This window comes from Magallana gigas, chromosome 1, assembly GCF_963853765.1.
Source record: "Magallana gigas chromosome 1, xbMagGiga1.1, whole genome shotgun sequence".
Classification (NCBI taxonomy): Eukaryota; Metazoa; Mollusca; class Bivalvia; order Ostreida; family Ostreidae; genus Magallana; species Magallana gigas.
The window spans coordinates 41,653,602-41,666,488 of record NC_088853.1 but is presented as its reverse complement, the minus strand read 5'-3'; the positions used below and the strand labels follow the sequence as shown (position 1 = coordinate 41,666,488).

At 30.3% G+C, this 12,887-nt stretch overlaps 2 protein-coding genes across 2 annotated transcripts in view; both read right to left on the bottom strand.

Moving 5' to 3' along the window:
* The window catches only part of LOC105342635 (cell death abnormality protein 1), a 93,209-nt gene that overhangs the window by 14,592 nt on the left and 65,730 nt on the right, over positions 1-12,887 (bottom strand). The gene's annotated exons all lie outside the window — the stretch shown is intronic.
* LOC136270265 (receptor-type tyrosine-protein phosphatase U-like) lies at positions 5,973-12,877 on the bottom strand. Its single transcript, XM_066067383.1, has 10 exons — positions 12,697-12,877; positions 11,839-11,974; positions 11,345-11,491; positions 10,864-10,957; positions 10,490-10,563; positions 9,951-10,085; positions 9,465-9,584; positions 9,135-9,274; positions 8,478-8,613; positions 5,973-7,854 (listed from the first exon to the last, which is right to left on the bottom strand). Exons 1-10 carry the CDS (start codon positions 12,840-12,842, stop codon positions 7,777-7,779), a joined length of 1,206 nt encoding a protein of 401 aa, XP_065923455.1. The 5' UTR covers positions 12,843-12,877; the 3' UTR covers positions 5,973-7,776.

The following is a 12,887-nucleotide window of genomic DNA, read 5'->3' as shown; positions in this document are numbered from 1 at the left end:
GATTTTTGTATGCCCAATTTCCCAGATTTGTCAGATAATGTCTATTTTTTATTTGACAAAGACGGAAAAGGTGATCTTTATAGTATTATTAAAGCCTTCAGACATATTTAAATAATAAAAAAATATATATAACATCACATATTAAGGGTCATTAATATAAAATACATGGTGACTGTCTTGAAATATATGAATTAAGCTATATTTAGGCGGGTTAAGAAAACGTGACAGAGGGTTTGGCCTGCTGAACCCTCTTCACTTTTTCAACCCGAGCCCAAATAAAGCTTATACTTCGAGACAGTTATGTTTTTCCACAATATAACATTAATTTTACGCATTAAACGAGCCATTTTCAACAAATTTCGCTGAATATCTGCAGATAAAACTATCACGCCATGGCGTCAAACAAGCAAACAGATGACGTCACAATACAAATAAAACGCTGCGCGAAAGCGTGCGTACTCGTTCTGTACACGGTCTCATTAAGCTCGCTGTTTCCAAGTCGAAAAACCTTCGGAAAACAATCCTTTTTTGCTCCGAAACATTAAACTATCAAAAGAAGACAAACTTCATGACGTCATTTTTACCTTTTGACGTCACTGGGTTGATAATATTTTACATCCTTATTTTCAATGTGATTTCAAATACCGTCATCCTTTATTCTGAAGGGTGACGGTATAAAGGTATTAAGGTGCTCTTTATGAAACTGTACTTTTTGTGATGAAGAAATGTTTAATGCTCCATGTTGTCCTTTCACGCACTTTTTTTAAGCCAGGAGATTAGATGAATGTAGAACATTAATCATAACAGAACATGCACATAAAATAAGAAATAAATGCATAAAATGAAAGCATCACGAAAGGAGTTTTAGGTGTGTAATCGGATGTAACGAAATCGTAGACCAGGAAGCACAATCCTTTACGAGAAATACTGACATTGTCCTTCCTTAAGTTATTTTTATCTACATAAATCCATATATATTTTAACCACGAACTATCTTTTGATTTCATTTCTGTTTTCAGCTTCCTCTAAATATCAACTTATGATTAATAACTTCCTTGATAACTTGTCGATCAATCTCAATGAAAGAGAGGGAGATCGAGAGAGTGTTTTTTTTTGGTGCGCTATTCTTATTTTGATTGAATGATATATGCACTTGTTAAACATATCTTCATTTCAGACACCGTAGATGGTTAACACCTAGTAACACATCACTTGTCACATGTAACAGTTCTCTCTGTATTTGTTATCATAAGTAAACAGTTTTATTTCTATATCAAACAACAGTAAAGCGATTCATGTGCAAAAAAATATTACAGAACTGAAATAAATACATGCAGAGTAATGCTAAATGTTCAGATTAATTTGACATTTGTTTTGAGTTTATATACCAAAAAACACATTTATTTCTTCCAGTTAAAATGTAGCTCCAATTAAACCTTGAACTAATTAAAAAGGTAATTTTGTCATTTAGAAAATCTGCACTTTTTTTTCGTTGGATTTAGAATCAAACATACTTTAGAAAAGTAATGACGATCAAATGTATCGCAAACTCTCATGCATGTTTTATCAAAATACCATATAGGTATGTAATCTATAAAAGCAACTGATACCTGATGGCTCTCCTTATTTGATTCAAGGACGGTTTTACAAAACTCACTGCTATAACTGTTACAATTGTATATCCTTATATATTAATAACCAGGAAGGAAATGTTCTCTTTAAAAGACATCATCCGTATTGCTATTATGCAACACGAGGTAAACCTTTAGTTAAAGTTATAAAATATATTGTAAAGCATAAGTCTCCAAAGTTTTTAATTACTAAAGAGGAGGTGCTAATAATACTTTTAATAATACTAATAATGCTTTTAAACGAATCAGTTTGCAGTACAATGGTATTTCATTAAAAACCCTCTTTAAATGGCTTTTATTGACTGGCATGAATTTTAATAATCCAATGAAAGTTTTATGCAATACATATTCAATTTATCTTGCTTAATTACATACAACAAGTTTACAAAAGATACATGTATAACCATCTAAGGTTTTATTGATAAACCAATAATTTCAGTTGATAAGACGATGGAGAAGATGCAATGAATGTCTTAAATGAATTTAAATTTCAAACTTCTCGATTGCAAGAATTTTTTTATCAAAATGTTTTTATTAAACGCTAAAAATAAGCATTCATTTTTACCAGACGTCAGACTAAAATCTTATTTTAGATCTGGAGGACGGCAGTCTCATTCAATGGTTTGCATCGCTTATTTCAAAAAAAATATTTGTAAAAAACATTTTTTTATTTTTTTTTTTTTTCTAATTTTAGTACAAAAATGATATTTTGGATATATACTACTTTTTTTTTAAGATTTGACAGTTTTGTTTGTTTCTAAATAAGACATTATTTTGTTTTAATTCCCATTTTCGAATTTTTTAAATTCAAAATTCAGGAAGGTTGTCCAGGTCTATGATGTATATTAAAATCCCGCGACATGACATTCTGAAAATTATTACCAGATGTAAGTAGTTTTATGATATTCAAGTTCCCTAAACTTTTAGAATTAAAAATATCGCTGAACTCTCTCAGCAGCTGTTATGGTGATGTTACGTAAGCATGCACAAGCTGCAATGCTGACAGAGGGAAATCAAAATCAACATAGAACTGAAACATGAAAGTGAACTTGTAAAACAGGATTGTTCAAAATACTAGTTAACAGTTTACCACGGGTTTGATTGCTTAAGCAATGTTTAACTTTTGGCTATAATAAACCATTATTCAGAGCTGGGTTAAGTTTGTTAACCATTAGTTAAACACAGATTCTCGCTTTTTTTTGGCTGATGCTAGCGTTTGTAGGCTACACGAGATAATTGAGTAAATAAGTATTTTTTTTCAAAAATTTTGACACACCCTATACATTTCTTTAATGTATACATATCAAAATAAGATGGGGCTTCAGATTTCCGGATTCCAGATATCCGGACTCTTCAGTGTACCGACTATTTTATTTTGGAACAATTTTTTTATGTTATTTTGTCCAGTTCAGATTTCGGTTGAGGACAGTCTGTTCTTAACACAAACAAATTGTCATTAACTGTTGAATGTTAAATCTTTATTTAACTTGGCGGTAAAAAAAATGATTCTTCGCTTAATACAATAGAATGATTACACCTTTTAGAGTTGATTGTCAAGCCTTTTTCACCTGCTAGACCCTCATGAGTAGATCCTCATGAAAAGCTGGTATAAACACTCTGATTATCAATTTTTTTCAAATATTACCGACAGTGCTTGTTACACAGGATAAGACACGCCTTACATCACTTGGCTTGGATATCTTTATAATATGCACCTGTCAAGTGCGCGAGGGTGTTAAGGAAGCATATGGACAATTTCGCGTCTTATTTTGACTGTTATATTCAAAATCGTGAAATTAAATAAATATTTTGAATAAGATCAAAAACTTAGTATTTTCCTTTAAAACAGATGTCCGTGCAATAAAATCGGGTAGTACATTACTGCCACATTGGTGCATTATCACGTGACAGTTATAAATAGCTTACGTATATTCCTTCACATAAAATGTGACAGAACAACACTACCCCGCGGTTTCTACAATAAAATAAACATACCAAGTGAAGGCAAAACATCTCAGTTTAATAAAAACCGCTGCTAGAATTCTATGTTCTTCTTGATTAAATAGTTATTCATCCGGCTCTCGTAAAACCTTCCCAACTTTTATAAAGTTTGCACGGAAAATGGTATGTTCCATCAAAACAACACAAAACATGGGATTATAGCAGCACTTTTCAAATAAAGCATTGATCAAACTAACGATACGTATAAAATTTCAAGTTCAATATATACGGGTTAGTGTTGTTCTAGGCGGATTTTTATATCGTAAACAACGACAGAGGAGAGCCTGGCCGATAAATAAAAGCAAATTTGCATACCTTTTCGCGAATGAATGATAAAACTAACTTCTTTCCCAGTATTCTTATGTTCAATTCTCAATAAATCACACCACAAAACTTTATTAGAGTTCTTGGATTAGTTATATTTTGACTATGTTTACAATGCTTTCCGATCAAATTCACACGAAATTCAACTTTTAGTCATGACGTCATCAATGTGTAAATCTACGTAATACAAACTAATTTCTGGAAAAAAATTGTCTTCAGTATTTTAAATTAGTTTTTAGTCTACGTTTCGTTGCTTAGATATTTGAATATGTACATAATTAGTAAGATTTGTGATTTCACCGAATTACATGTAACTCAGATTCCATATGCTTCCTTAACACCCCCGCGTGCAATCCCTGTTTAAAATACCCCTCTATTTCAGAGGAAGAATGTGCTTAATTAATTAGGGATGTTCTACATAACGTAGTGTTTTTTTATATTCAAAAAAGTTATTTTAATGAAGAATCTGGCGATTTTACTGTAGGATTAAGTCAAAACCGGAAGCATAGGAAGAAAAACAAGAAAAAAAAAATCAACTGATCGGAAGTGTATTTGTGGAAAATTGACTAGAAATAGAGTGTTAAAAAAACATAACGTTAAAAGATACTTTGGCAAATAATGAAATGCAAATTTCAAATTATCCCTAAATTCAACCTGATAAATGATTTACTAGTTTGAGCATGCAAGTCAAATATTCCTACTAGTGTCTATCATAGCAATGCAAAATCATGTATACTTATAGATGTTACTGTACAGTCAAGAAGTAATTTAAGAACAATGCAGTTTTATACTTTGTTTAAGGTGATAGATTCTTCCGAGAAATAAAAATTAAAAATATGAAAAAGTGGAAAGGGGAATAAAAATATATTATAGATTACTATTACTTTATACACAGAATTGCTTAATTTTGTATTCATATGAAGCAGAATTAATTCAAAAACTTGTACGTGAAAAATCGCTCGCTGTGGCCTTCAACTCAACATACACTTATGTCGACGTATTTTCAATTGTTACTTCCATACTGACGTCGACTCGATATATCCAAGTGAACTTGAAATAAAAGATACCACAGAGTTTGCGTCACATGTTTGATATTTGGATATTTTACCGGAAACGGACATCATATTGAGGGTAACCTAACAACATAAATCCGTTTTCCCGATCATGATATTTTTCCAAAATTAAGACAATTTCCCCGATAAATACATTTTTACTGATATGACATTGGGCACACAGCGGATGTGACCGGTCGGCAGATATAGGGGATGCTTACTCCTCCATTACACCTGGTCCTACTTCTTTATTTTAGGAGTTTCGTCTTTGCTCGCCTCCTGTTTTGTATTTTTTCCTCTAGACTGTTGAGTCTTAACACTGTTCGTTACCACAACATGTCATGGAAGACAGCAATACGAGTTGGGAAAAAGTATTGTAACTATTTTTCTGTGATCCAATTTGTTTGGTTTTGATTGAATAATATTATGAATTGACTCGTGCTTGCACTGATTGAGTAAAATAGATATGATGTGAAAAAAAATAGTTTAAGACTATTACCAAAAACAGAAGCACATTTATAAAATGCTTAGTTGACAAGAAAAAAAAAATATATATATAGACGGAAAGTGTTATATGTGTATTATATTCTTTATTGTAAATTTATCGGTGTTGTTTACTCATTTAATTTTGTTCATTCTGAGTAAACGCCATCCTTAATACAATTTTTTTCTATATTTTTGTTTCCATTTTCCCTTTCAATATTGGAATTTGATCTTAAAATAATTGATGGCCTGGTGGTCTAGTAGATTTTTTCAAAGCTTTTTTATAGAACACTTGCACTTTAGGCCAGAAGCAAAGGACCTCGGAAATTTCAAATTACTATTTCAGGGGCTCAAAATATTGCTTTAACAGACGTTAATTCAAAATAGATGTATACTTTACATCATATATAACCTTTAAATCTTTATTTTTTTTAATAAGAAGGAATATTGACCAAAAAGTATATAAGTGGCTATTTTTATTTACTGACTTAAAAGCTAAAATGGGTTTGGATAAAAGCAACGTAAAAGCAATTGTATAACACGTTAAGTAATGAACAAAGACGTTAATCAAACATGCAAAATAGTTGTATAATATATGTTTAACTGGTAATAAAACGTGCAAATATGTATAATCTAAGTTTAACTGGTAAAAAAGCATGCATATAAGTTTAAGATTATACAACATAAATTAATGGGTAAAATAAAATAGACAAATTAAAAAAAATGAATAATATATTACCAATTAATGTATATGTAGAAAAAAAAATATTACAAGGGTTGATCCAAAAGTAATGTCATACTATGCACCGCGATTCTCATTGGCACTGTACTGTATAAAATGATACATCAAAATTTTCTTATCAAAAATTAAATTCGAATTGATTTTTTAATGAAATTTCGTTGAACACTTAACAAGATATTGATGTTTAAAGCATGATATATACGTGACATCGGCGCGTCATGACTTTACGTCTTTTTAAAGGTTTGTTTATATGAATAAATTACATGCTTTAAAATTTGAAAATGATCCAAACAACACAATATTTCAAAACAGATATGTTATTAACTTTTTCTAACTGTTTTGAAAATTTGGGACCGTTACTGTCCATTTCGGATATCTACCCAGTGCATTTTGCCTCTAGATGAAGGGATAAAAAGGCTGGACATGCGAATAGTGATATGGTGCATTTTATACTTCGATTGATAAAAAAAAATCACTAGAAATGTACTGGAATTGATATATCAACCTAAAATTGAGAATAAGTGAACAAGGTACCGTAAACGTGGTTCAAATACCTGATTAAATCATATGTCATGTTGATAAATAAATAAAGCTACGTTTATGACTTCTTGAAGAGACCTTGACAAACTGATCGCACATTAAATAATCCAATATACTACTTCATCGATTATAAAAAAATTAATTAGTTGTAAATTAATTAGTTACGTGTATATAAAAAACTTTATGAAAACAATTGATGAAAAAAATGTACTGGACCACCGGGGCAAATTTATATAGAGTATTAAATTACGAAATTCTACCAGAACGCCAACGATCTAGATATGATGTCGCTAGCGTGCGGCGACTATCGTTACCTAATGCTCTACAAAATATATTATCTTCAGAAATAATAATCACAATGCATTAAAATTTTCAGGTCTGAATTGAATTAGGTAGATAATTTAAAGCACGAATTTTTGTCATTTTACGCGGTTTTTCCACAATTTTATCGTATCTGTGACATTACTTTTGGATCAACCCTCGTAAACAAAATCTGAACTGATTTGAAAATTAGTAATTGAGTTAAAGAAAATATAAGAATTGTCATTATAATCCGTCCTCTTTATCACCACGACAAGCTAAAAAACCAACAAATATACGAGATTGAAACAGACTAAAACAGTCAATAAACTAAACAAGAAAAGCAAAAATTTAAAACGTCATTGCACATCTTCATCATATATCCTCCTGTTGCCAAAATGGTCACTGGTTATAGTAAACATTCATTTAAAGTGAAAAATATCTCAACTGTTTAAAAATTAGTTTTGAATAAAAAAAAATATGCAAGAATGTTCACTGTACTTCAACATCACTCTCCTCCTCATCACTGTTATCATCACCATCACAAGCAAAGAAAACAACGAATACACAATTATTAAAATGGCTAGAACAGTAGATAAACAGAACAAAAAAAGCAAAAAAAAATAAAAATAATAATAATAATAAAATATTAAATAATGTCAGTGCTCATCATCTTCATATCTTTTCCTTTTGCCAAAAATGATCACTGGTTATAGTAAACATTATCTGACACAGCTATCAGATGGTCGTAAACAGTCTGGTAGATCAAACCATATTCATCCTGAAAAAAGAAGAGGATTGGAAGTTCAATTGAATTAAGATAAACAGAAACAAAGTGAAGTGGAATATTCTGGCTTCATCATAATTTGCAAACCACCAGGTTTGAGAAACATTTCTCCCACACAATTAACTACACTTTGGAAAAAACGAATTGTGTTGTTTTTTTTTTGGTCCTTGAACATAAGTTACTGATATAAAGGATAATAATGAATCTTATGATTCTAGAAAACTGCGTTTTAGGAAATAGTTTACAAGAAAATTTATCAGTGAGTGAATATATCTATTTATTTATTTCCATGAAAACTATAGGTTTTATCACATATACATGTATAACAAGAAAATCAAGAGAAACTTAGATTTAAAAAAAAATCACAATTTTCTCTTTATATGTAACTGATTATATTGAAGCATGCCATTGATAGTGTGCAACATGTCTACAATTATGGACTCATCGCTATCACAAAGCACAAACAGTTATACTGTAATATGATATTTCCAAATTTGGAGAAAAAAAATCTGAAATTAAATACACTTCAAGTTGGTATTTTAATATTAAGGAATTTTTTATTAACATGTATTTTGTGGAAAATGAATGTAAAATTTTACATTATAACAACAACGTACCTGTGTCGAACAGAACTCTGGTCTCCTTGTCTGTAGTTGTCGGACTGTTGTAAACACATCAATGTTGTCATCCATAGTGATTTGTTGTATGGAGTTAAACACAGCACAGAAGACACCACACATTGAAGCACCGTCCCTGATTCGATATTAATACGGCCACTTAATACAGTCCCATAATTAATATAAGAATTTACAGAAAATTTATGATTCAATTATCATTTTTCTTAAATACTAAGCTGAAAAATACTTGAATGCGTGTTAGTTAACAAGATCATCTATTGTTTGTGCCCTGACTATGCACCTTACATTTACTTGGATTCCCTGCTCAATGCAATCATTTATTTTGTTTTACTTTTCGACAATGATTAGACAGATATTGAATATATAGCTATTTTAAAACCCTGGTGATAATATTGGAGAATATTAAAGTTCAGAACCCTCGGAAGATGTTATTGATTTAGAATCTTTGAGTCAGCGAATATGATTTTTTTTCAATATAAAGCTCAGCCCAAAAACCAAACTTACATCAAAAATAAAATATGTATATTAATCACTTGTTTTCTAGATAGTTCAGACAATCACCAAAGAAAAACAACTAATAATAACTATCAGTTAATTATATGGTAATTAATATTTATAAAAAGGTGAAGTACTAACTTGCTGACGACAGTAATTGGGCTTTCATCAGGACAACTCAGTGCGAACGAGACCAAGCTCCGAAGGGAGGAAGTGCCATTTACATTTTGGGACTTCGGGTCAGATTTGGGCTCAGCTATCATAACATCGCGTGACTTTTCCTAAAAAAAAAAATATTTGAAAAAACTGTATAGTCCTGTATAGTCCGCTATCTTCGATTTTCAAAATGAGTTCATATTGCTTCCCTTTTTTTATTCTTGATTCTTATGCATTGAATAATAAAAAATCAACATTATATGTTTAAAATTTCATGGTAAATTGCCTTTCTTCAAATTGCAATTGTTATCTTACCCCTTTTTTATGAATAGAAATAACTGATGTCTTGACGTTATTGTCTTTGCTGGAATTATTAACCACTTTGTAGGGAGAAACGATCTTTTCTGACGAAGGCAAGGGCAACCAAGACTTACTCTAAAACAATGAAAAAAGTGTTTATTACCTGCAAATCAATATTTTTTATCAGAATAAGTATTTCTGTTACCTTTCATTTTATCATACTTTAAACTTTAATGTTTTGGATATAAGATAAAAGCAGTTCTTAATTTTTATATCTGTCATTAATTCTAAAACCTGGAAAGTGGAAGTTTATTTACGTTGATATTTCAATGTATTATACATCATCATTAATGTTTGATACCAAAATAAAAAGGCGAAACCACCCAAACGAATTGTTTTAATAGGAAAAACACCGCAGTAAAATTGATTTTTTTTTTATCAAACAGTTTTTAAGGAACTTTGTATGCATTGCCAAATAAGATTAAAACTGAAGAAACCAACCGAGTTAATTGTATTCAAAGGATCCATGCAAATCACGGTACTGCTTTCATGGTCAGTAATCAGGCGCAAAAAATCAACAGCGTCCTCTTGTGGCGGATAATGTGTAACAATGAACGCACTATCCCTGATGTATGACTTTAAAAAATAATATCATTTAAAGTTGAACAATTAAGAAACTTTATTGATTTTAAAGTGTCTAGTGTAAATACGAAAATAAAAAAAAAATCGTAGTATGAATTAACTATTTAACATTTGCTTACTTATTTGTTTTTTTAATTTACGCATTAATACAATAAAAATTCAATGCGAGGTATTTTTGGATCCAGCTATATAAAAGTATTGAAATACAGGTTTTTTATTGAATTGATTGTAAATTATGACTTAAAACAAAGTCAAAACTTCTTTTTGAATTGAAATACTGAGAACAATTGTCGATTTGCAGTGTACTGACTAATGTTTGATCTTTATTTTAACACACATGGCATCCCTAATTCATTTTAAAAACGGATCTCAACTGTTTGCCTTTCTGGGAAACTTACGGAAGCAACGATAGCGTTGATAAAACTCCCCCTTGTAGGAACGTTCGATGAAAGATACAGTCCATACTTATCAACTTTTAACAAAAAATGAAAAAATTATTTGTAACATTTGCATTTGGAAATGAAGTTTAAATCTTCTCTGCAACAAGACGAGGTTAATTTAATTTCAAGTATATGTCGTTATTATTTTTTAACATAATAAAAGATAAGTAAGCAAACAATTTTTAATTTACTGATGATATTTATTTAAACATTATAAGCTGTTTAAATTAAAAAAAAACCAAAATGATCTCATCATGCACATTTTAAGCACATTGATTAATAAATGCTTATTACATGACAACAATTCGTTAAAATAAAAAAAGTAAACTTACGAGGTAAAATAGCATCTTTCCTCAACTTCGGCATGCTTTGTTTGGCGAGTTTGTAATCATCATTAGTAAACACCGGACATATCTTTCTTAAAAGCTTTCAAAAAAGAGAGTATACATAACAAAGAGAAAAAAAAATAACCAAATTAAAATAACATACAAAGTAAAATGAATGCAATATCAATATTGAACATTTATACATAGTTTTTAACTATTTGTGTATAAGAAATTTCTTAATTAAGATTTCTAATTTAAAAAATTAATTTCAGTCCATATATTTTGAAGGAAATTGATTTCTTCGATGTGAAATACAACTAAAACACAACTAAAATATTTCATTTGCTTAAATGTGACTAGTTAATGGTGAAACAATTTTTCTCTATCACGCATGTTGAACTCCTATTAAAAATGCACTACAAAAATTATAAATTAATTCATTTATAATTATTAATTAATAAATTATAAAAATCCGAATGTTCCTTACTTCATATTCCTTTCTAAGCCCGGAATAGTTTGCAGGAACATCTTTTAGCATTTGTGAAACTCTTTGACGAAACTTGACAGTGGCTTGAGGATCCGGCGTAGCCTTAAAAGCTTCGTGTAATGCCAAGAAAACGGTCATATATTGCTCCTAAAAGTGAAAAAAAAATATTGGATGTCTTCCATGCATCTATCGTCAGCGTAAATTAGTAATGCAGTCGGACTTTTTGTGGAAGATATTGTTTGATGAAGATTTTATATTGCATGATTTTTTATCACATGAGTAGCAAATACGTAAAAATTGTTCGAAAACTTAGTGATTGATTTAAAAGAAGTTAAAGGATACATCTGGCTTTAGATAATGCGCCTTTTTCATGTTCCTATATGAATGACACATTTTTCAAAAAAAATGTTAAAAATGAAAAGCAAATCACAATATTACAAATTCACAAATTCACAATCATGCATGTTTAAAGAATCGAGCATTAATTTACTTACATAAGTTTGTATCATGTTCATTCTGTTGGCCCTCATTGTTTTCACATACTCTGCAACGTTGACTCTTCCGGACCTTTTTCCTGCATGATAGAGGGAGTCCAAGGCAATATATGTACCAGTGCGGCCTATACCTGCACTACAATGTAAAAACAATGGTTAAAAAAGAAAAGAGTCTGATGTACATAGAATAAAATATGCATACAAATATGGATTCAATTTTCTTCTTCTATTTGAAAAAAAGTACGAATTTTCATTAATGTAGCAGAATAACATCCGAAATCGAGATATGTTTTGAAATATTTAAGCAAACACGTAAGATGATATTTCAAAAACATTTCAAAACTGGCATTATTTTTTCTTCTACTAAGAGCTCTTTGTTTGTTGATTATTAAATACACTTGTCTTATTCAAAACAATTTGTTTAGTCATATTCCCTATATTCTAATGTTGTTTAATATGATTTATAATCCTACTCTTCAATAAATTTATATAAAACACGATGTGCACCAGGGCTGCCATTGAAACGCATTGAGCTTATTAAAGAGATAAAATCGTTTTGACCGGAATTTAGACTTTCATAACAATTGAGAGGCTTTTTCTAATCTAATTCGCTGATGACGTTCGGGATAGTTTGTAAAACTTAGGCCGAGGTAGTTATAAAATCTCGGCATGAAACTTTTAAATTTTAGATTTAATGTGGATAATGTGCTGGTTTTTAAAATTAATATCAAACTATTCATAATTTAATTTCTTAAATCCTTCCCATAACCTTTTCAGTAAACAACTGTTTACACAAAAAACTTAGTTTACTGTCAATGAACGCGATTTTGTGAAACCATTTAAGTTAGTTTCACTTACCTGCAATGAACTAAAGTAGGTGCAAGGTCTTCATTTGATTTTTCATGAGAAACGTTGCTATGGAATATAACCAAACACAGAGGATCTGGGACTCCGTGATCAGGCCACGTGGTATAGTGGAACTGGGTCACCATGAATGGGTTCATCTATAAAAAGAAGTTACATCTCTACCGTACCCGCATTTATGTTCC